Below are 25974 nucleotides of genomic sequence, written 5' to 3'. Positions count from 1 at the left end.
ATTGCCTACTCAATCAAAAATTTCACAACCCACCTGCAGTACCTTCACGGACCCCCTGTTGAAGACCTCAACTTTGAATGATCATGTTCCACTTTATATTTATATTACTGTTGTAAAAAGCAAATTCAAAGTATTCAAACATTTGTCCCCAAACCCAAACAAAAACATTCAGAAGATAAAGAATTTAGTTTTAGTTTATAAGTTAAAGATTTAGCTTGGGGCCTGCAGGTTATGCACTATTAAAACAGAACTTAAGTTGATGGGTTTTATATTAATGTTTTCTTTGCTTACCTTTTAATGTGGCTTTCTTCAGGACCTTCATGGCGTAGAGCTGACCAGCATCTGGTCCTGTGATCTTCCTCACCAGAAACACCTGAACAGACACAGGAAGTCAATTAGATCTGTGGTCATTTCATGTCCAGTGAATAGAAAAACACTACAAGGAAAGGGATATTCTTATACACTAAAAAAATTTTTCTTAAAGCTTTGTGCAGATTTTGTTATAAAGGTAAAATATAAAATATTAAAGGTAAAATATGCAATATATGTTGTAGTATATGTGTTGTCTTGATACAAATCTCTTGCTTACAATAACCAACTCAAATATAAAAAAATATTGCTGAAAAAGTATGATTTGTTACAATGTAATAAACCAATTAAGTTACATACACTTAAGTGTGATTAATGATTAAATTCACATTTTCTGTTTGGTCTATGCCTTTAGGACATTATAAAACTAGCAATAGCTTATTTAAACATATACAGTTCATATAAATAACCATTTATTGGCATTGAACATTGAAGCACAAAAATAAAAATGTGTATTTCTGCTGGCCAAAAACTGCACAGGGTAGATTACACACAAATGACTCAATATATAAACATATAAAGCCACACTGAAATAAACAAATTACAATTACAGATACCAGAGGAAGGGAAGAAACATGATGTCAGTGGCTATATATCTGGGGACAGACTGGTGGTGGACTGGTTTAAGGCACCAATCATGACCTGAAACCTCCAAGGTTTGACTCATCTCTTCACTACCAGCTAATAAAAAGTTCTGGTTGACGTAGTTAGCATTACATAGTTCCAACTGCTAGAAGAATAATTAAGGTCCATGTTGACCAGAGTTACAATAGTTAACAAATTTCTGTTTTGCTGAATTTACTGAAATAAAAACTAAATATAACTGAATGGAAACTACATTTAACAATGCAACTTGAACTAAAAGGAAATAGGATTGCTGGTAAAATTAGCTTTGTTTCGCTAAATGTAAATGATTGATCATGTTTAAGAATGAAATTGTTGCATAATACAGGAACATTAATGAATTATGGTTTGTAAATCATTTGATTGATGTGATGCCTTCTCTTGATATGTGAAAAACAAGTCATTTTCAGGAAACAGGAATAAAACTAAATCTATTTATGTACTCATGAACTAACTAATATTAAGGTGAATATAAAATCTAAACTGACAGACTCAGTGTGCTTTCATGCCCATTTTGTTTTGTCCAGACTTTCTGACATTTCAATTTGATCTGATTCAAATTTCCACCTGTCAAAGCTGTCAAACCCAATCTTTGGTCTGACCAAAACAGGGTGTCCAGATATAATTGAACCATCACAAGTTTGTGTCCAAAAAACAGAAGATGGAAGAAGTTAAAATTGAGCTCAATTAATCGCCAATCATATAAACCAATCAATGTTAAGCCTAGGCAGATGCAGCATGTTTTTGGATGATGACAGGGTACATTAGTCAAATCACAAAATGTGAAAAGCAAACAAAAAAATTTAACCTTGGGTCTGACTTTAGTTTGGATTTTCCTAAGTGAAAACATCATAAGTAAAAATCTTAAGAACATGATGTAAACACCGTTAATGTGTATAAGTGTCTTTGTGTGTTTGTTTGTATATGAGAGTTTGTTTGGGTTGTCCTGATTTTCTAGGTCGTACTTATATGTAGATTAACATAAACACACACACACACATTTCCTGTAGAGGCTAATAGCTCATTCATAAAGATGATGACACTACGCGGGAGTGTTAAGGGCCCTCATCCTGCGGTGTCCATGGCAACGGGCTCTCAAACACCAGCGCAAGGGAAACATTGCAGGGAATTGAGTGGAAATGAAACCTACACTTAAGGCCCACTCATTCACACAGGCACACATAAGTACCACATATAAACACACACACACACACCATACCTTGCCAAATGAACCTTGTCCCAGGACTTTGCGTAGCTCGAACTGTCGAGGGTCAGCCTTCTCTGATCCTTCCTTCACATGATGAGTGATACTGATCTCCTTAATCAGTACATCATCCTAGAAAACACACATCATGGAGGAGTTTGTCACCAGAATTTCACATGCACTTTTCTGGAATGTATTTATTTGTCATGTAGTCTAAATATATATATATATATATATATATATATATATATATATATATATATATATTTTTTTTTTTTTTTTAAGTGAAAAAATGCTTGTTCTATGTTGTCACTGCTTAAAGTTATGAATATAACTGACATTTTTTGTTTAAGAGCAAAAAACATCCATGTTTTCATAAGATACAACAAGAAAAATATAAAATCCTAACACTAGTTAAGTTGCAACCTGTAAATTTCAACATTTGTGCCTTAGAATCAGAAATAATTGCACTGATGACTTGGTGTGTGAATGGAACAATTAAAGGTTTTATTCTCCCATCTACAAACTTCTGATCAAATCCAAAATAAAGAGAAAGTTCTGCTGTTTTCTCATCCCAGACCAATCCCAGATCCATAGACCAGAATGCATTGCAGCACCTGTGTCACAAACAACGTGGGGTCTGGAAGTTCTTTCCTAAGTAGTCATAACTTGTTTTTATAAAGCTTAAAACAACAGCAGCTTAACAGAAAATAGCAAGGTCCTCTTTTCCAAGGGTACTCTGGGAAATGTAGCTGGGGAAAGTTGGGATAGAAATAACAGCAATTTTCTACAAGCCCATACAAATCTGATGTACATAACAGCATCAGCAGCTACAGAGGAACTAAACAGAACCACAAAACACTTGTGGACAAGCACTCATGATTTGGAATGTCAAGTTGCATTTGCTATTTGTACTTCAACTCATCCTTAATTTTTCAACATCAGAGTGACTGTCAGAATGATTGTAACCAATGTTTCTTTCAGTCTGCAGAAAATGTACTCATATAGCATATAGCATACAGTTACTGCAATCTAAACCTGGAGCTTTTTGTGTGAAAACAGTTGGTTAATGAAAACTGCAGAGGAAAGTTGTCAACAAAGCCTACATTCCTAACTTCCTGTGTATGATCCAACATCACCAAACCTTACGGTGCACTAAGTGAATCAAGAATCAGCCAGCATTACTGACTAATGGCTGATTGATCAGGCATTGCAAATGTTTGTGTTAGACATTCCATACAAACAGACAAAACTGGAATTAAACAAAAGAATTCACCTGCACAGTCTGCAAACCAGGCAGAACCAAATGCACTTGAGTACATGGATGTTGTTGAAGTCAGAACAGCTGAAGACACCTTAAAATCTACTGAAGAAACTGGCATGTTGAAAGATATTGGCTCACTGGAAGAACTCTGTTGTAATATCTCTGTTGTGTAATAGCTGGATTGTCATTCTCTTTGCTTCCGTTATCTGTGTGTTATCACTTTGAAAGTGCCCTTCACTATGTCAAAGAACAACAACCTCAAAAATCTAACTACTCTCAAGAATTTGCAAGTTTTGACAGGAAGATTTGCAAATTTATGTGCCATTTTCTTTGATAGGGATTCAGCCATTTTAATACCACGATGCACTTCTAAACACGCACCAAAACAAATTCTCTAATGTTATTTTGCAAGTGTACAGTCACTGCATTTTGTACCCAATATTGTCAAAGAACTAGCCAAACAACCCAGATAACTTTTACCCCTATTCCTGAACGATAGTGGGTGGGCACTAGAACCACATGAACCACAATGTTGTAAAGTTTTTCAATAACATTACTTATTCCAATAGCCCTTTGTCAATTTTTTCATATATTGTTTATCTGTGTTGTGTATGATTTGCACCAAAGATACACCAAGGGACAGTCTTTCCTATGTGCTCCATCTATGATCTTGATATTGAGAAGCCACACAAAGCACAGAAAGCACAGATACAGTATTTGTGGGAGAAGGGTGAAAAGAAGTAGAGAATGATCAATAAAATAAATACTAAAGAAAAGAGCAGATACCTGTACGCTCTAGTATTTGTGTGTTGTTTCTTCACACCTCTGCTTGTAGATCAATGAAAATCTGCTTGTCTACAATATTACATTTTAAATTCATGTCTTACTGAAAACTGTTAATTTATTTCTGGGTTTTCTCTAAATACACGGTGGTAAATTACCAAGTGTGAGCGCCAGACCTCTTTGCATCTCAGTGAATCACACAACAGGTTGAGCAGGGTTCCCGAATGCTCGTCATCCGCTCAGTGGGATATTACAAGACACACACACACACACACACACACACACACACACACACACACTGACATGGGACACACACACACACACACGCACAGTTGTCATGGAGCCACCCCCAATACCTGCTTCCCGCTGCATCTGAGTGACTAATGGTACCACACTATGTGTTTGTGATGATGGACTCAGTGACACCAACCCTCCTTCAAGCTTCAACTCACTCAAATCTTTGTGTACTCAGGATATTGATCCAAAAATCAAGAGTAAAAGGGTAAACAAATCCAGACTGCCTTTCCTCATTCTTCATCATCCTCCTGTCGCTGCTTTTCTATCAGTATCTCTCCTCTCATTGCCCTTTCTCTACAATTTCCTTCTCTTCACCATTACCTGCACTTCCCAGGTGGGCGACCTGCTGGCTGCCAGGTGTCCCAATGCATTGTGGGTCCTGTAGTCCCGTTTGCGACCGAGGCTCTGTGGTGCTAACATGCTCCTGAGCGTCGACTGCAAGGCTACCGGATGGAGCCAGCGACAACACACTCCTCTCTCTCTTACGCTCTCACTTTGACTGCAAGTCTCTCTCCCTCAGAGAATTCTCTCCTCCCTTGTTCCCTCCTACTTTCTCACTTTTTCTATCTTTATGTGAACTGTTCTCACCTCTCCTCTCTTCGGTTTGCACCTCTCTCATCCCTTCGTTATTATTATGGGTAAAGATTACTGGAGTGTGTGTGTGGGGTGGGGGGTGGGGTGGGGGTGGGGGGGCGGGCAGCCAAATGTGCAGCGATGAATGAAGTTTTAAGATGCTTTACTCACTAAATAAGAGTAGTAATCCCAGCACTTTAACATAATTTCTAAAATGAGTCAACTGATGTGGGTTTTCCAAGGCTGATATGATTATTAGTAAAGGTTTTCCCTCTGTTTCAGAGGGCAAAAGTGGTGTCAGGGTTTGAACATTTTTCCTAAGCTTGTCATAGACTTGGGGGTCATAGGTTTCCCAATTTAAAAAAAAAACAAAAAAAACCCAAAAACGACTGTCACAGTATTGTAGACAATTATTATCACCTTATGTGTGTATAAAATTCGGAGAAGCAAGAACAGATAATAAAAGAAAAACATCCAAAAAGCTTGAAGGCAAAATTTGCAACCAGGGACCAATTGCAACCATTAGAACTGTGAAGTCATTTGAATAGTTTTGAAGCTGTCCATGTTGCTCATACATGCATTTGGTATAGATGTGTTGAGTGAATCTTCACTACTCTCACAATTTGACTCAGTGACTCACTACACATCTTAATGGTAGCACCCTCAATTTTCTACAATATTACACATTTAGGATTTCATCAGTTAAAGCTAATACTCAAACAGGTAAATCTCGACTCCGATACTCATAATGGGTATTAAAACAATAAGAAGACAACATGGTAATATTGGTAATATTCTGGTAATATTAACAGCTGCATCTTCCCATAGCAGTGTCTGTGTGAGCCACCTCCATCTGTAGCACGACAGAACAAAACCCAAATCCATCTGCAGAGAGAGCATCATAAGTAAAGCTGGAAGTGATGAAAAAACTACAGCTTGTTTTCACAAAGCAACTCTAAGAAAGACTATGTCATATCCTGAAATAAACATTACACACTACATTCTGTTACCCAGTGTTTCCCATGATGATACTTCCTATGGTGCACAGTCTATTTTACTCCACCATTGCCTTACAATAAACAGAAAATATTGTGGTGAACAGAGACTCACTTAACCATGTTACTAAAGCACCCTGTTATCATTATAATGTACAACAATGAAAATGAACCTAACCACACAAACTCTATTTTACAATACACATACCTATGTCCAAAATGCACAACCAAAGCAAACCCAGAACCAGCAGCCTCTGAAACCAGCAGAGCCACAGCTGCTGCAGAGAAATTAACCAAATTAATGACATAAGATGAGTAGAAATGTTAACACCATTCAATGAAAGAGAGCAAAGTAGTAATTTTCCTTTAAAACTCTATTGTTTGGTCTGAGGCTGAAAAATCGGTAATGACTGTTAGTATAGTATAATGTTACTGAGTAAGAGTCTGCAGCTTACTGTACCAATGCAGAAGTCCACGTAACGATACATATTAGAATCGAAACATTTCCATATCTCTAGTTGGGTGCTTAAAATGGTAGTTAAAACCCTGCCTGTATACAAGGAGACCATTATTTAGAATGAATATTTTCTTTGAAAATGATTAGGCTAAATGATTATGAATTTTAGACCCACGAAAGTAGGTGTTAAGATCCTTCCAACTGAAAAAAGAAAGTACAACTCAATTATATTTCCACAATACTTATTACTATCAGCTTTCACTGGGGAGTTAGTTTATTGGACAAATGATTAAGGGATAATATTTATGCCAAACCTTGTGAAAATGCTGAATATCAGATCCAACCATCAGTCAGTTTACCCAATTTCTAAGGATGTACCAACTCAAACTTTTTGTTTAATCTGATTTTACTACTCATTACAAACACTGGACTGTTGTTTTTTTTTTTTTTCCATACAGATTATGTGGAAATCAGGAAATCTGCAGGCATGAACTTCAGTGATGACTTACAACACATAATAATCAAATCCAAATGAATAAACTGCCCACAATACAAACATCCACAGATAATTCTGTTGCTCTACCTCCACAGAGTTCTTGATGTTCTATGATTTAATAAAACCCATTAATTGTTTCCTTGCAATTTCCAATTCATCCACACTCCAAAAACAAGGCAGAAAACAAACACAAATGCAGTATCAACCAAATTGCGGCTCAGAAATCAAGGTCTACATCACATTGTGGATTTGAAAAATTGTTTTCTCTTAAATAGTGACATACGTTCTTTAGAATCTATACCACTTAAACTTAGGAATGAAAAATTATCACCCACTGCACTACTATCAAGCTGTCAAACCCAACCTGTAACCCACATACATAAGCTATATATATGTAATTACAGTGCAATTCATCATTACCTATAGAGTGCTACACAGATATACAGACAGGTGACAAAGCCATGTAGGAGCACTAGTGACGCCACCAGTGTTTGTCAGAAAAGTTTATGTTGATTTTTCCTGTAATTTGTCACCCATCTGCTATCATAATAAATAATTTCTGATCCAGACTAAGCTGATTGCTCACGAGGCAGTTCGGAGCTGAGCAAACAGCTGACAAACGAACACAACAGAGTTCGGACGTTGCAGAAATAGATGGTGAAATGTATGAAAAGCCGAGGAGTTTAGGAGTGATGACATTTCAGTGTGTGTATGTGTGTTTGTGTGTGAGTCAGATCACAGATGGAGGATCAGAGCTGAAGCGACAGGATGCTCATGTAGCACCTCTTAATCACAGGATTAAAACTGCAAACCCTGCACCTGTGCTCTATATGCACACACACATGCATTAAACACAAGCTAACACACCTGAAGGCGGCCACACATACATACAATTTACCGCTTCTCTAACCTATTATTGTCCACATTATGGTTTATTTCCGTCTCAGCTGGACACAAACAGAAAAACACACATAGCTTCAAAGGTTTTCCATCCACTGACTATTAGGAATACATTTGTTTCTCACACTTTTGAAAAGAAACAGTAACACAAATGGACACAGGGACAAATACCACCAGTCATCAGAAGTAACACACCACAAAACTATGAATATAATATCACATTTATGCAGTTACATCCTCCTAAATCTGTCACACACAAGTAGAAATAATGACAAAAATCTTAAATAAATGCCGTTTGAAGCAATAATAATCAAATGTGAGTGTGTCACTGGAGTCATGAATGACTTCTCATAACCTTTTACCACAGAAAATCATTTCACATACATCTTCATTGTGCACCTGATGTTCTTTTTGCAAGTCTCGGCAAAATATGGGGAAAACAATAAGCATCAAGCCCTATAGCTTCTGATCCCTGAGGTGGAGGAGCAGTACTAATTAGACAGCTTTAAAGTTGATGTGACATTTTCCTCATACCCTCTGTCCTCCTTCTTTGTCCTGTTTTTAGAAATGTTCACTGCTGAACTTGTGCAACTGACACAGTGGGAGTGGGACGACCAAACCAGGCTATCTTAGGCAATTACATCAGTCTTTGGGGCTAAATATACATCATATTTTGAACCATTTCTGTCATTGTTTGGAAATACCCCTCTACAAAAAAGATGGAGCAAACTGGTTATCATCTGTCCACCATCAGAGCTAATTAAGAGGCCTCAGCGGCTCAGTGAATCAGCACGATGCTGTTAGAGCAGCAGACCTTCCAGATGGACACTTGAGACATATCATATTAAATTAACATAAACTGTGCACACGTTTTTTAACCTTGGAGCAGACAAGGGAATCAACATGAGTCTGTGCACGTCTGGCTGCAGGAGGTTTCTCTCATTATGCACAATGTGGACTCAAAAGTGTATAAATCCTCCTGCTGCTCTGGAGCACAGACTCATGCATCAGGATGGAGACAGATTTAGGTTAAAACAGACATGTTTGTGACATTCTGAACAGTATACAACACAGAGGCTGATTATAAGGAAAGAGAGATTTGGTTCATATATTACACAACTATGAGTAAAATTAGGTAAGCAGATGAATTTAAAAAAATAAATTAATTAGAGGTGCACATCAGAGCATTTTTGTCTCCAACCTAGAAGCACATTTAGGTGTCAGAGCCCCCCCACCACCACCAAAATTCAATTTTGATATCAAGATTTCAAAAAGCTGTTTTATTCAGTTATGTTACTTGTTACAATATTGCAACTTTGATGCTTAAAGGGTTAATCATTTATTGCTACTTTGGAAGTTTACTTTGCTTTCTACATTCATACATTCTGACTTGGAAAATTAGCTTAAAATAATTATTACATCTTGTGATATTTGCTAAAACTATAGATGCACCAATATATACCGGTACTTGCCAATATTTCTCAGTTATTAGTAGGAACATAGAAGATGTCGTTCCATGATGGAAATGGGAGATACTGAACTGCCGTGTAATAAAAGTTTTTTCACATGTTTGTGCATTTCAAGTTGTGTTCATTCACTGATAATCCGAGTAATGGCTAAAAGACCATCTTTGATGGGGGAATTACTGACAGGAAAAACAAATAATCCAACAAAAAGCAACATCAGTATCAGTCAACAACGTTGCCATTGGTGCATCCCTAATAAAAAGAGCAATTTTCTGTCCCTGCAACAGCTGGCTTAAACAAAAAAAAAAAACAACCTCAAAACACAGATGTTCCCTCAAGTGTTTCAAAAGGTATATGAAGACATCAACTTAGACTGTAAGAGATTACCAGCAACATTTTCACTGTTTTACCTTTTTTCCAGGAAATCATTCATCCAGAGAATAAATTGCACATTAATCCACAATGAAAACAATCGTTAATTTCAACCCCAGTAGTAAATGCTTCACAGTGTGGACACACTTTGCCAAAGACAACCAAACCACTGCCAGTTGCAACATATCTGCAAATGCACCCAGTTCACTTAAAGAGGTAACCACTGCTTTGTCTTAACATAACTCATCCCTAACGGTTCGCGACCTCAGAAGGAAATTAAGAAAGACTCTCTGCCTTCCTGAGAGTATTTCCAGAATCTTCAAAGACCTTTCTAGCCATCTGAATGAAGCATTGTCTGTGTTTCCAACTTGTGCATCTGCTTTCTTAATAGGAAATTCACTGAGTTGGTGATGCTTTAATTCAAGTTTTGTACTTAAGTATAAATTTGAAGTTCTTGACTTTAGGTATTTCCATTTTTTGCAGCTTTATACTGCTACTCCACTACATCTCAGAGGCAAATATAAGAGAAACACAGGAATATTTTCTCATCCCAAACAGGTGCAACGACAGAGTTTGAGCCACTAGTCTATAATCCTTTACATTAAAAAGTAACAAGCAGTACATTTAAGGTAAATACTCCACCTTGGTTTACTGAAGGTACCAGGGTAATAAGTTTGAAGTTTGTTCTGCTACATCTTCAATTAAAATATAGCACACGTTTATTTTTAAGAAAAAAAAACAACAAAGAAAACATTTGATATATTATTTATTTTGCTTTATTACTCTCTTACTTTATTAGTCAAAGTACTAAACACTTAAATAACTAAATCTGTAACTGAATATCAGACTTTATTTATAAACTCTTATCAGCCTTCATAATCGGTAATTCCAGCTGTAAAGCTTGTCATTAACTATCTGAGCCAACATCTGTTCATACTGATAGTTTGTAAAATGTCTGATTGTTGTCAAGTAATCACTGGGCTTCCCCTACATTTCTCAAGGGCTGAGGCAGTGTGATGGCTTTTTTTAGACAAATGTAAAAAGAAAGAAAAAAAAAAAGGCTTATTAATAAAGTAAACACTATGTCCACATTTTCCAGTACATATATCTGTGACAGCTGCGGTTTTTCCAATTATTTAATCCTGGCACAGTTTGATGACGAATAGAAAATATTTGTATGTATTTATATATGTATACTTCTCAGAAGCATATAAAGAGTGTTGTAGAGTTGTGTTTACAAAAGGAGGATTACTTGCACATTGGACATCTACACCACAAGCAATTGAGTCAGTTTCTGAAATACTTCACTGTCTGAAGTTTTCATGACTGGTAAAGTGGACTAACCAAACACTTTTAGTGCCAACAGGCTCTAAAGACCCGCTATAGGCAGACTTAAATACACTCGGTAACCTGCCAACATTAATACCCCAAACAACGCAATGAATCAACTCTCAGGGAAATATTTATTAATTCAAGTATCATAGTTACACTGGTAATTGAACCATTTAACATAATTTTAGTGTAGTAGGAAAGTTTGACAAGGATTGTTATGCTAATATATAATTATTCTACGCAAATCAATGTCAACTGCACTGAAGCTTTTCTGGAGGCACACAGACAACCAACACCTTCCTAAGAATCGTAGTGTTTTTTTTCCTTTTAATTTGTCATCTTTCTACAGATTCAGTGAACCTTTTTCATACTTTTATAGCCTGAAAAACTGCACACATAATAAAAGTCAACACTCAGCGATTACTCACAGCCATACTGGGCTGTTGTGGTCCCCAGCAGCCTACAAGTGTCCCCTCGTTTTTTCTGATAAACGGAGTTGGCTGCTCCCAGTGCCCATCATCAAAGGTCCGACCCAGGTTTTGGCGGTGGCCATCTGACCCACTGAGCAGCAAAAGGCGTCTGAGTGCCTTGAGCCGAGTCCTCAGCACCCTGACGAGGCCGGTAACGGCGCACACAGACGCCGTACGAAGTGTCATCACAGAAAGCTGAGAGTTGTTGTCTGTGGCAGCTACAGGCAAACAAGTGTGAGTCAGAGTGAGGGGACACCCAGAGGAAGGGGAGGAGGGCAGGGAGCAAAAGATCCAAATCTGGACGGGAAGTGGGATCCCCCCTCCCACCCTCTCCTCTCCAGTAACACACAGCTGTAACCTTCCACCCAGTGTTTCCATCAGGTGCTCTGGAGATCCCCATCCACTCCACATACACACGCGTATATATCTCACTGACCAATGACCAATCACCACGAGTACAACAAACCCCAATCCTGTTTTTACACATTCACTACAACCCTGAGTCAAAAATGATCTTAGTGCATTAAAAAATAAGATCTTTTTATTCATGACAGTCGAAAGGAAGGTTTTTTCATAAAGATGCAATAATTATATAATATACAATACAATATACTATAATATAATAATTCAACAACTAGCAAAAGATTACCCTAATGAACAATTACTTTTTACATTTCGGAAATGCTGCATATTCATAGTATTAAATTCAATCACAAAATGAAATATTTAAATATACTCCACAATTCTGTCTGGACATTTCTTTTATAATATTGTGATAAATTAAAATATTTAATGACAATAATTTTGAGATTAGTCAATAATGTTAGGCGGGGTACCAAACTGTATTGTGATGTGTATTGGAATTCTTTTTGTAAAATTACTGATCAGCATTTTTAAAAAAGCATAATTTAATAACTGTACTGAAATAAAGGTATCATTACTGGAACACCAGGTGTATTAATTTTTTTTAACAATACCAGGCCCTAGAGTCATGAAAATGCAACTTGCTGCTCCACAGTAAAGTTCCAGAGTAAAGATGCGGTTCCAGCCGCTGCGTCGTAGTGTGTACAAGCTGGCAACCTTCGGACAGGTGGACAGGGTGACTCCCCCCGATATTCAACCTCAGCAATGAAGCCTAGTTTAGGCAGTGGCGCCCCCTACTGTCGACACCACAAATACCGCTGTGGAAAAGGGCAATTAACCGACAATTATTGTAATTTAATCGAGCAAATTCTTACTGACAATTGATTGATAGTCGATTAATTGTTTACAACCCTAGTTGTAATATATAACAATGTTGATTTTGAATTGGAGAGACAGCGGGCGCATATCGAGGCGTTGTTATGGATTCTGCGGCAGCTGCCCCGGGTGCTACGGCTTTGTGCCACTGGTGCCACGGTGACGTGGTGTTATGTTTGGTTTCTGAATTGCAGCAGAGATGGAATCTGGACAGGGAATTCCAATCTCTTGTTCAGCCAATGCAAATTCTAGATGTGGAGAGGAATTTCCAATATTGCTAAATGTCTGTTTCTGACCTGCTGGCTCGAGTGGCTCGCTCTCTGCCAGAGATGCCGGTGAATCACCACCATCTTCTTCTTCTGTAACTATAACAACATGTTAAAACTACATCGTTTGCGTATTGCCCCTGCCGGTGGCATATGGTATTACACGTATCGCTGCGTCATGTATCAAAAGTACGCATCATGGCAGCCAATGTGTCTCAGTGTGTCCCAATGCATTCAAGTCTGCGTGCCCTTGCGTTGACTATGAAACAGCCCTAAGGCGATTTCTGTCTGTTTACTAAGCAACAAGATAATACAGGAAATAAGTGCACCACACACAAAAAAGCAGAACTAAATGGCTTGCAGAGGCAAAAATCAGTATTTGGTGTGATCTCTGCTCACATGACAAAGACACCTAATCATTAAAAAATATTGAATGACACCTGGTATAAAACAGTTGAAGATTACAACAGTAAATCATATATTTGCTGCAATAAATAGTTGTGCAGAGGGAGGTCGGAATGCTTGTCACTTTGGTTTGTACAAACATTTTTGCTCAATACATTTTCAAAAATTATATTTCTTGTATATTGTATCTTGATCCATCTCACTAAAACAAAATCATAATGACTTTTGCACTCATACTGGTGGTTGGTGTGAAAACTGTTAAAGCCCAATCATTCAAGATACGTTTCACTCCATGCAGTGGCCACATCTAAACATACTGAAGAAACTCTGTAACAAATGCACGTAAAACTAATAAATACCCGAAACTGTCACACAGCACACTCACAAACACAGATACACTCTTCACCTACAATCCCGTCTGCCACACAAACACAATGTACACAATGCGAGTGCGGCCTGTACATGAGATGTGTGACATTTCTTGGATTACCTACACCTGTTGTCGCCTTCCCAGAGTGAACACTGGTTTCCATACGGACCAGTGACGGAAAATGAGGTGAACTAGACTGAAACATAAAAAGTACCTGCAAGATCTTTATTTCAACCTGCAATTTAAACTTTTACTTGACTTGATTATATACTCAATTATACTTGATAATACTACAGGAATAGATTGTAAAAGGTGCCTGTATGGAAAATATTCACCTCATCTGTAGGTATTTTTAGTCTCCTTTATATCATAGTTTGAATGCAATGTTCATGTCCATTTCAATCGATCTATTCAATGGACTGACTGAAATGACAAAACACTAATGACATGGAAAATATTAATTTCGTTGAAGCTGTTAGAGTGTATGCAGAAGTGGGCATATATACACTTTTCAAGGATCTGTTCATCAATACATGAACAGAGGTGTATTTAATTTCCATATTTACATCAAAAGCTCAGAAAATTTCAGCAATCTTGTAGAAACTAGAATAATATTAAAAAAAGCCAAAAAAAAGCCCCCCCCCCCCCCCCCCAAAAAAAAGCCAAAAAAAAAAAAAAAAAAAAGCCAAAAAAACAAAAAGCACTGTTTTAGCTGCTGATAACAGGACCTAAACCTCCCAGAAGTCTGCTATGTTTTTAATATTCCTCTTCAGGGTCTAACTCAACAGCCTTGCTCCCTTGTTTACATGAAAAACTTTAACACAAATTTAGTTTTTCTTTTAATTAGACTTTTTTCAACAACTTTCTATGGTAGACAGAACACATTTTAAGTTTTTTTAATGGGCAAACAGTACATCACATTTATGCATAGAGTCAATTTGTGTCACGGCCATAATGATGGAAAAGGATGAACAACGTTATTAAGGTAGGTATAGTATAGCTTTTTTTAACCATTTTTATTACTGGGAATGTTTGTAAATGATAGTTAACATTAGGGGTGCAGCGGTACAGGTAGCCCACGGTTCGGTCCGTACCTCAGTTTTTGGGCGACCGTTTCAGTATATGTTTTGTGTGTAAAGAGAACAGTTTTTTTTCTCCCAAAATTATATTTTTTATTTTGCTTGTCAGCTAAAACTGAATTTCACAGTAGGAACAAATTATATCACTGTACTGAATAAAATAACACTTTCTGTAATGAACAATAGAACCCTTTCTTATTCCTTGACTACTTGTATCCAGTAGTATAAAACAGGCATGTGCACATGTAAGGCCCAAAGGGTGCTTGAGCCCCTGCCCTTTTTGCCTTGTTTAAAAAAGTGCCCTTTTCATTTATTTCTTTAAATAAATAAATTTCTGGTCTGCATAGGGATATAAAAGAAAATGGCGGTATAAAAACATCACGGTTATCTACTGTACACATTTCCTTGTAACAGTGTGTCACAGTATTATATGTATGGTGAGGCTAAAGCCACTTCTCTGAGAGAGAGAGAGAGAGAGAGAGAGAGAGAGAGAGCGAGAGAGAGAGAGAGAGAGAGAGCGAGAGAGAGAGAGAGAGAGAGAGAGAGAGAGAGAGAAAGTGACAGACACACAGAGAGAGATTTCACCTATCTGAAGGCACACACACTCTGTGGCCTGTAAAGCAGTATATAAAGCGCCAACGCAAAATCAATTACAAAACCGAAAACCCATGGTCCATGAGGGCTGATTGTCCTGGGCAGGGTGGACCAAACGGTTCGGTATTTTCCCCAGTTCCGTTGCATCCCTAGATAACATGGGAGACTAAAATAGACAATGGGAAGGCAAGTTAGTCCATGACAGCCTATCACTGCGTAGATAATGAAGAGGATGGGGTTCTACTCAAAAACTTTTCCGATAAGTACATAAAGAAGAACACAGACATTTCCACACACTTCATCTACAGGAGCTGGTTCTATTTAACTGTTTCACAAATCCTATTAGAAATTTAAGAGACAAATAACTTATGAAGGCATTCCTCAAAATAGCAGGATAGTACAATGTATTAATAATATCATTAAACCTAATCATTCTTTTTTTCTGTAATGAATAGGATGTCATCAAAGTGCACAATAGCCTGAAATCCTTTGACTTTTATGTAAAACTCATCCTCACGCTGCATATTAAAACTTTTTCATTCGACAAGTTGCGGCTCTAAAAAGGCTGGGCAAGAAGTATTATTCAATAATGAACAGTGCAAAAAAGAAGAAGTGAGAGAAAGTGATGCCACACGCCCAGCGTCACTTCATATCCCTTATTAACTTGGCTAATAAAAATAGATGCGAGTGGGACTTAAGTCATAATACCAACCAGACCTGTCGTATGTTTTCTTATCCTCTGTGTCTGTGATTCTGAAGATGCCAGCTGCTTTAAAATCAGGTGACGTGAGGGTTTTTCTATTGTGAGTCGCTGTGGTGTGTGTCCACCTCAAATGTCAATACTATATGTGTGTCTTTGTAAAGCTACATGAACAATTTCATTTTTTATCATTATGAGGATGTGAAAGCTGGTCTTTAAACATCTTTAAACTGTGGACTTGACTAGGTTTAAATGCAGTTTAGGGACAGATTTATGTCAATGAATGTCCGCATAAAGATAGAGAGAGTTGACTCTGTGTGCAATGCTTCTCCATGGCAGCAGCTATCACGGACTGAGCAAGTGGGATTCCATTCCAGACAATCTGCGCCCTCTAAGCCCGTTACGCAATCAAATTAACGGGCCGGATGGTCACCTCACACACACACACACACACACGCACACACGCACACACAGGGGATTTGTCAGGTTAGAGGCATAAAGTGCACTTCCGCTAGCCTAGCCTAAGGCTCAGATAACACACACACAAAGGCTGACAGCTGATGGCACCTGTTACAGATCACAGTCAGGTTTTATTCAACTATTCATCAGTGTCAGTATTATTAACGTTAGAGTTTCAGGCCTTACACGCAGTCAAGCCTCACTATGTTTGTAAAAATGCTGAGTGACATGATTCCCTGACATTTACCATATTGTGACCTTACCCCAAACAGGGATGGAATCACAAGTTTCTTGCTCAGACGTCACTCTACAAAGCACAGGCTTTAATTCCAGGAATGCTCTGTATTCATATTTGATGTATTTGACATAGACATAACAGTAGCTTTGGAAGTGCAATATGAAGTACTGGAAGCACTGATGCTTTCATTATAAAACAGTGTTTAGTTTTCCACTCATTTGGAAAGCAGGAGTTCCACAGTAATCCTTCTTTGAGCCTTTGTAAATTGCAACGTGACGTTACCATTTACTGACTGTGCTTGAATGCTGATACTGTGAAACAAATTCATTTAGTTAAGAAGGAGCATGACCGTGTAGGCTTTTAAGAATAAGCTTCAGGTTTTAATAATTTATGAAACTGTCAAAGCTGAATACAGTGGTTCTCAAAGATGTGATTATGATGCTATCACAGTGGTTTTTAGTACATAGTTTTTGTCTGATTATATGATGATTTGACAGATTCTATAGTCAACTGACATCGCTACGATTATTTGATAATCAGTTAATTGCCAACAATTAAATTAAAAGGCAACTACAATGATTAGAATTTATAAATCATTCAAATATGTTTGTAAAGAACCTTCAGGAAGTACAGATCAGCTGCTTATTGTTCTTTACTGTTTTATGTAATAATTTTAAAATTATTTTGCTTTTTTGGCAATAATTCTTCTATTTTCATTATTTTTGCAAATTATAATTCCTTTAATATGTTGTTGCTTATTTTATTGATTTTGTTGTTACAAAATAAAAATAAAAAAAGTAGCCTAAGTACAATTGGAGTTTAGGATGTGGATCACCCTAGACATTGGAGAACATGTATATCTTTATATATATATATATATATATATATATACACATATATATATATATACATATATATATATATTTATACATATATATATATATTTTTTTATTTTTTTACAGTTTCCAAGCATGTTATTAAAAAAAAAAAATACAAACAAGTACTTCATTAATCAAGAGGGCAAAGCAAATTTATTCATTCAAACACACGAAAGGTAATTCAATTGGACTTACAGGGGCATAAGAAATAGAGAAAAAAATGTTCTAATATAAAATGCCAGAAATCTTTAAAAATTAAGGTAAAAACATTTAAAATAGTATCTAGTAAATAAAGTACAAGTTTTGAGGAATGCTTAAGTACACAACGTTTTAATCCTGATTTAAATAGGTTTTCACAGACTGCACATATTCAGGAAACTTGCACTCCTCACCAGATTAATCAATCAGTGAGTAAATCGATTGAGACTTAGATCAATAAGCAGAATCAATAGGCGCACTAGTGTCAATAAAATCCTTCTAATTCCCATCCCTAACCTATTTTAGAACTCTAAAACCAACTCTTACGCACCAAACAGACAATTAAAACTGTGAGGGCCAGACAAAATACCCCTATTTATGGTTCCTAAAGTTTGTCCACGCAGCTAAACAAAGACACACAAACTCACACACAGTCAGTGTGTGGCAGCAGCAGGACTGTACAGAGAAGAGCTCCATCTACAGATATTTCTAGAGACTGACAAGTGTAATGCAACAGTGTCATGGATCCTGCAGATTTCACCTTTTAAAGAACATGTAAATAACTACAATAAATACAACATTCCTTCTGTCCTTTTATATTATATTCCTTCCATTTATTTTGATCCACATTTTGATGGTTACAGGTTCACAAATGTTACAATCTTAAGTTCTTAAGTCCAACATTTTAGTAAATTTGGTATTTTTTTTAGTGCATTTAAGTTATATGGACACTTATGGTTTAGTGATTTGTGATAATTTTGCAAGTGAGTGCTTAGTTAATCATTCAAATTTTTATTTGTAGATAGAATCTTTGTTAATTCTCTACATTTTTCTGGAAAATGCAAACAAATTTTTCAGCTTTAAATGCATTTATTTACTGTGATAGTATTCACAGATAAATAACTCGAAGTATTATGATTATTACTTCTGTTATGACTATTTATCTCTATTTAAGAAGACATCACACTTGCAGCGAATCCCTAAGCCACTCCAAGCTGATAAAATAGTCACAGAAATAAACTTTGTTCTCCAGGTTGTTTGGCTCTGTGTTGACAGACAATTATAGGAAATCTTTATTCAGTCAAGCATCAAGAAATGAGAAGTATCCATTCCACAAAGCAGCTGTACAAAGAGTGTCTTCTCAGTAATTGGATTTAAGATGATTTTTAGCAGTTAAACCTATCAACTGACCAGCTCCATCCCAAATATAGAAAGCTAATGTAGAAATATGCCAGTATGATTGGAATTTTCGTATAATACAGTAGCAATGTGGCTTTAAGAGATTATCTTTTTGTGTGTAAAACAGATGATTTTGGATACAGAAGGACAGAAGCAGTAACAAAGCAGTACAACTCGGGGAGAAAATGATGAAGGAGAAGATGTAAGTGATGAAAGTGAGGCGGATACGACGAGAGAGGGAGCATTAAGTATAGATGAGGAGGAGCAGAGGGAGGACATCATCATTTATTCAGGAGTTGGAGAGACAAGATCCTCAATCACTGCTCTGTGCACACACACAGTCTGAAGTTGTGTGTGTGTGTGTGTGTGTGTGTGTAATCTACATTTTTTTCTGCTTTCTGATTCTTGCTGTGTAGAAATCACATTTCACATTTCATCTGATGGCGTCACAGTGGAGGCTTTTCCTGAGGTTTCACCCGCGGCTTACGGGTGGGGTGGGGTCATACAGTCTGGCAGTTTGGAGATTCGACTTCTAAAAAACCCGAGGCAACCCGAGCTCACAATCCTTTCGAAGAGCTTCTGGTTTAATCTGAAGAATTCTAGCAAGCAGTTGTAACCAAAGAGGAAAATTGTCAGACCAAATTTAAGCAAAGACACCATTTAAGTCTGTGGGGAGATAGGGTTAACTTTCTTGCTGGGTTTAACACAATCTTTTAAAAGATGCAATTTGATCAGAAAGTAAGAAAAGGCTCCCTTTGGGATAATGACAGAATGTGGGCAGTGAAATCATCGTTCCAAATCACATTATTTAACGCCTTTAATGACATGCAGAGGTCATAAAAACTGTGAATGTAACTGCATACATTTATTTCCTACACTGATCATTTTTATGTTATTTGATATTAAGGCTCAGGAAAGAATTACTCATATTATCTCTGCATAATATAACATGTAGATTTCATCAACCCTTTGGGCACCTGCACCTTTTTTTATCTTCACTTTTGATATCAACATTTCAAAAAGCTGTTTGATTCATTCAGTTATGTTGTTTGTCATAATATTGCGACTTTAGTGCTTAAAGGGCTAACTCACTGTCATTCAGCGTTTGGAGAATACAGTCGTGTGCAGGAGTCTTAGGCCACCCTTACCTATGTTGTTTTTACACAGCTGAAATCAATATAATGTCTATTTGTCAGTCTCTTTGTTAAAAGACAACAAAAATATTTAGGGAAATGTTGTGCTCAGCATTAAAAACTCACAAAAAATTAACTACATTGCTTCTACAGGAAATAAAATTTTGTGTGATCTGAAAATTCTGATAAGAAGTAACCCAAACAATAAGATACATTGGACATGTGTTGAATGAAAAATGGTGTAAAACACTAGATTAGTTCAATAAATCGCATACTATCAGTGCAGAGGAGTTCAAGACACTAAATACTGGATACGTCTGGATACTTTTTTCTGAAATTCTTGTTTTTAATGGTGTTCTAAATATCAGCTGTATGCTGTTACTGAGACATCAAACAACAAACTTACTTCGGAAGAGTTTCTGAACTGTGTTTCACCCCAGCATCTCTCTAAATGGTTAAGATGCATCAGTGTTTTTAATAAAGGTAATGAACCCTTAAGATAATGATCTTAACTGTGAACATTACCACAAATGTGAATCTGTTTGTGTGTGTGCGTGTGTATATATAAGGCTAAAATAGATGGTTATTTTAAGTGATGATTATATTTTCAACTAATTTTTCCATCAATAAAATATTAGGAATTAGTGTCAAACAGTTTTCTGAAGCCCAACATGATGTCATTAAATGCCTTGTTTGGTCACAATCCAAAAATGTTCAGTTTGATTTCACAGAGGATTAAAGAAACTACAAATAATCAGATTTTAGAAGAGAAAATTAGAGAATTATGGCCTTTTTGTTCTTAAATTACCCAAGCAAATTGTCACTATGAAAACAGTAGTCAATTATTTTAGTAGTCCATAAGCAATTGGTTTTATTGCACTGATGCTTTGCTAAAGTAGCTCAAAGCACAGTGTTGCAGATGTTTTATCTCATACATAGGGTAAAAGTGTTACACCCTCTGAGTGGGCATATCATTCTATAGCCTCAGATATAGATATATAAAGCCTCAGATCCGCTGAAACACTCAGTTTATTTAAATTCAGGTTAAAGACCCAACTGTTCTCAGCTGCATTTGAATAGAGTTTTTATTCATCAGTTCAGATCTGCACTGTTTCTTTTAAGCTTAAAGATTTTATCTGTCTTATCTATTTATCGGGGGGGTGGGGGGGTGGGGTGTTCCTCATCCCTATACTTTTTATTGCTTCCCTGCTGTAACGCTTTTAATGTTTTATGTAAAGCACTTTGAATTGTCTTGTACATGAAATGTGCTATACAAATAAACCTGCCTTGCCTTGCCTTATATCAGCATGCTATGGACATTAACAGTTAAGGCATTTTGCTCCATTAAATTTTTCTACATTTAATATGTTGTATGTTATTTACCTTTATGTTGAAGACCGTAACACAGGGAAGACCAGACTGATAATGAGCCCGTGTGTTAGCAAAGATACAGTGTGCATAATGCAGTGGTCTAATCATTGTTCAAACCTAAAGCGTTGTGTTTAATAGCTTCAAACTGCCAACATATCTCTGATCAGAGTAGCCTCCTCCCGCCACAATGTTTCTGGTTCATTATGATATTGTGGAGAGCCAAATTACTATGGCAGGTTGCCATAGTCTATATAATTAATGGGAAACACTGATTCAGAATGTTAATTTATTTGTCTAGGGATGTAATTCTATCACTAATACTCATAAACCGGAAAATGTGAAAGGGTCTTTGTGTCTATAGCCATTCAATGTAACAAATCTGTATAAAAATGCAATTGGTCAACATTGAGGAGGCCAGGACTGTAACCACCTGAGGAAACAAACATATTTTCGTCTCATGCCTTTAAGGTTGAGTATTATACTATCTGAGATAATGAAGCCTAGTTTACTCTTTTGGCTTCCAGGAGGCAACGAGACATTACGTGACAGAGACAAATAGAGAGACGTAAAGGGTAAGGAGACAGTGACAGAGAGGAGTTGGGGTAAGGGGGAAAAAACTTTGTCACCATACCGACCAGGTTGCCATAGTGATCCATCCTGAATCCTGACACACACACACACACCTCACTGTCATCTGCAGGACAGTAGGGCCTCTGTCTCTGTACTCGTCTGTCCTCTCTTACCCTCTCTTTCCCCACATTGCTTTCATTCTTTGCCTCACTCTACCACTCTGTCTTCACTCTCTCTCTCTCTGCCTCCCCCTTTTTCCCCCTCATTAGAGAAAATCAAAGTGTTTCATCTGCTGCCAATAGATCCTCTCTGATCAGAGTGCGGGAGTCTCTTAATTACACACACAAATATGCAACATGTGAGTGGTACGCCATCTCTGCACTACAGAGAAATTTAATGAATTATCACACTCTCTCCCCTCACCTTTCATTTCAAATTATCATACACAAATCATTTTCCATGCACAGGCAACAATATTCAGTTTTATTATCACAAAAGGAACATACTGACATCTGAAAGCAGTTATAAGCTGTAGATCAGTCAGCAGACCACTAGAAACAAAGCACAAAAAAATGTCTTCTTGCAACCATGAAATTAAAAAAATTTGGCATGCGCAGATACCATATATCAGTCAATATGAGCGTTGTTGACCACTGTCGGCAAATACAATATAATTTCACCTGTGGCAGTGTCTGATGTTTATGTAGCATGTTATATTAAGGTTCATTTCATCCATACACAGTATATATGGATGCAACAAGAATACACCAGAAATATGTACTGTACCCTTTGTGCAGTAGACTGCCACTGACGGCATCCAGGAACCAACTTCAGATTTAATCACTATCTTTGTGATGGGAACAGGACAGGTGGATTAAGCTAAGACCAGCAGTAATGGATTTATGGTAATAGAGAATTAAATATTAAGGAAGACAATCAATTAGGAAGGAAGGATGTTGACCTTACAGTGTCAGCACACCCAGTTCCCTCTGTTATCAAGGCCTGGCCCGAATGTTGTTTTTTTCCACCACTAGTTCACAGTGAATATATAAAGCTCCATCCCAGCACCGCTGTGCAACACTCAGTGCCACAGCTTCAACAATTCAACATACATTTAAACAATACACAACCACCTAAACAGAACGGAACATACAGCAGCATTATGTGACACGGCTAAATGAGCATAATGGTTGCACAAGACTCACCACATAGGCCTAGTTCCAGCTAAACATAATCCTCATGCGTTTTAAATCTGACATCACCACTTTGCAGCAGCAGCAAAATGCTTCACACAAACTTCTACAGGTTAAAGGGGTTGTGTGTAGCACTGATTTTCACAACTATCAATGCAGGGGGAAGTTGGTTACCACAATGTATGATTACCTTCTAGCTCACTACTGTATAATTAATACGACAAAAGTTCACGTTAAAATTAAAAAGTCCACCTACCAATAGTCAAACTTTCTGATCCAGCTCCACTATTTTCCTTCTTTCATTGTTCCTTTTCAGACAAACAGTTCAGCAAATCTACACCAAGAAATCCACACCTTTTATTGACAACCTATAAGAATGCTGATATGAGATAACTGCTTGCTGATGGTTGATATAGCAACGTTACATGCTGTGCAGATGCAGCATTCATAGTACACTTACAATTAGACCACATCTGCATCACTCAGTGTTCCCCATATGGAAGGAAAGTGTCTACTCTAACAGAGGGGCTAAACAAGACCCTTAAAACAGCATTCTAATAACTGTCTTCAGCTCCAATGAGGACACATAAATCAGCCCTTCCAACAGTTATTAGAACTATGAAAAGTTCCTCTGGCATGAAAGCATCAATTTGTCTGTTTAAAACATACCAAATAAAAGACTTAACAGGTGAATTCTGACATTAAAAATAGTAATAAATAAATTTTCTAAAAAATTACTCAAATATTTGCTGCAGTTCTACATTAAACTGGTCAAAAACTACAAAGAGAATTCACACATGTATAATATTAGAAAAATATATCGGAGTATCTTGAAAAATTAGAAGTGAAAAAGCTACATTAAATTTCTAAAAGACAACTGTTATGTTTTATTTATGTCACATTACACTAAGATTTTGTGAAGTCCTGCATATATGACAACTGAAAGTGTAAATACAGCAACAACTGAGCAGAAGCAGCCACAGATTTCTGTTCTATTGCCAAAGCAGAGTGACATGTCTGCTCACAACAACCTGGAATACACACAAACAATTCACTTGCACACAAACTAAGGATGACACACAATCGGAATCTCTGTATGTATGTTTGTGTCAGATCGAGTACCTGAACCTGCGAATTCCTGGTGGTGAACAAAAGCGTCTTCATCGTTCAAACATCCAAAATGACTGACTGACAAAGTAGTTACAGCACACAGCGCTTGAGGGAAACACACACAAACATACAGGAAGGCCCTCCAGCTGTTCGTTCTGGCGATTAAAGCATGTCCTGTCATTGTTTCCCTGGCAACAACATCTGCACAGGAAGGCACACATCTGTCCTTGGAGACCGCCCCACCAGACACGCATTGAGCATGTGACACAGTCAGGACAGGCAGGAACACGACAATGTGTTCCAAACTTTGTGTGCTGCTTCATGTGATAAATGTCCTAAATATTGTTCCAGGCACTGTGAGCCACAATGCTGTGATTTCCCACAGGCCTATAAATGCATCCTCCATCTAATGAACACAACATGCCCGGAACATGTGATAACAATGACACATTTTGCAGGAGGGAGTAATTATAGATTTTATGTTTGCAAATAAGACAAGAGAGTTGAGAAGGAAAGGAAAGGAAAGGAAAGGAAAGGAAAGGAAAGGAAAGGAAAGGAAAGGAAAGGAAAGGAAAGGAAAGGAAAAAAGAGGGAGAGAAGTGAATAAAAGGAAGAAGAGGAAGAAACAAAACAGGAAAAGTAGGAAGAGGTTAAAGAAATTAAGAAAAGACAAGAGAAGGGGAGAGGGGAAAACAGAGTGTTCAATCCAATCCAAAGGTCACAGAGAAGTAAAAATAAGTGCCCAGTATATGAGTGATGAGGGGGAAGACCAATAAGCAAGACATGAAATTCCACAGGAGGCAGAGAAGAGGAGGAGGATGACGATGAGGAGGGGGAGGAGGCATGGTGGGAAGTCTGGAAATGAGACAAGACGTGGGTTTTCAGTGTCCGTGTCAAATTCCTGTTGAGATCAGCCAGGCACTCGAAAGTGAGGTGTGGGGGTCTTTCCCTAACCTTCAAGGGAAACTCCCCATCACTACTTCTCCTCCTCCTCTTCAAAAACCTTCACTGAACTAAGTTAATTAAGAAAACTGAAGGTTGTTTCATATAATATTGTGATGAATTGAACATCTGACTATATTATACTGAGAAGTAGAGAATAATGCTCTGTAAACATTTTGTTCATTACATTTTACATAATATTTTCATTGGTGCTTCTCTGTGTTATAAGTACTGATATTAACCGACGTGAAACATTTTCAAGCTGGTTTGATATGACATAAAACTAGATTTTACCACTGGGTGTCATGTTTCCAATGAGCACACACTCCTGAGTGGAACATAATCAAAGTGCAGTGACTCCAATCCACTTGGTAGCTATAATGCACCTCTAAGCTGGTTTGACAACTACCAGTAAACACTAAATAATGAGAAGACAAAGCAGGAGTGA

At 37.3% G+C, this 25974-nt stretch overlaps 1 protein-coding gene across 5 annotated transcripts in view; it reads right to left on the bottom strand.

Annotated features, from left to right (window-relative positions):
* Window positions 1-25974, bottom strand: part of rps6ka3b (ribosomal protein S6 kinase, polypeptide 3b) — a 60735-nt gene that overhangs the window by 18693 nt on the left and 16068 nt on the right. For 2 of the 5 annotated variants that reach the window (XM_030123217.1, XM_030123218.1), the window contains exons 3-4: window positions 2213-2329; window positions 292-373 (exon numbers count right to left, since the gene is read on the bottom strand). In XM_030123217.1, the coding sequence (XP_029979077.1) occupies window positions 292-373; window positions 2213-2329 (199 nt within the window). Of the gene's footprint in view, window positions 1-291; window positions 374-2212; window positions 2330-4862; window positions 4977-11560; window positions 11804-24596; window positions 24768-25974 lie in introns of those variants that run through there. The other 3 variants (XM_030123220.1, XM_030123216.1, XM_030123219.1) reach the window with 3 other exon arrangements.

The sequence above is a fragment of the Sphaeramia orbicularis genome, chromosome 20 (assembly GCF_902148855.1).
Source record: "Sphaeramia orbicularis chromosome 20, fSphaOr1.1, whole genome shotgun sequence".
In the NCBI taxonomy this organism is placed as follows: domain Eukaryota; kingdom Metazoa; phylum Chordata; class Actinopteri; order Kurtiformes; family Apogonidae; genus Sphaeramia; species Sphaeramia orbicularis.
The sequence above is the reverse complement of the archived record's forward strand: the minus strand, read 5'-3'. Positions and strand labels throughout refer to the sequence as shown.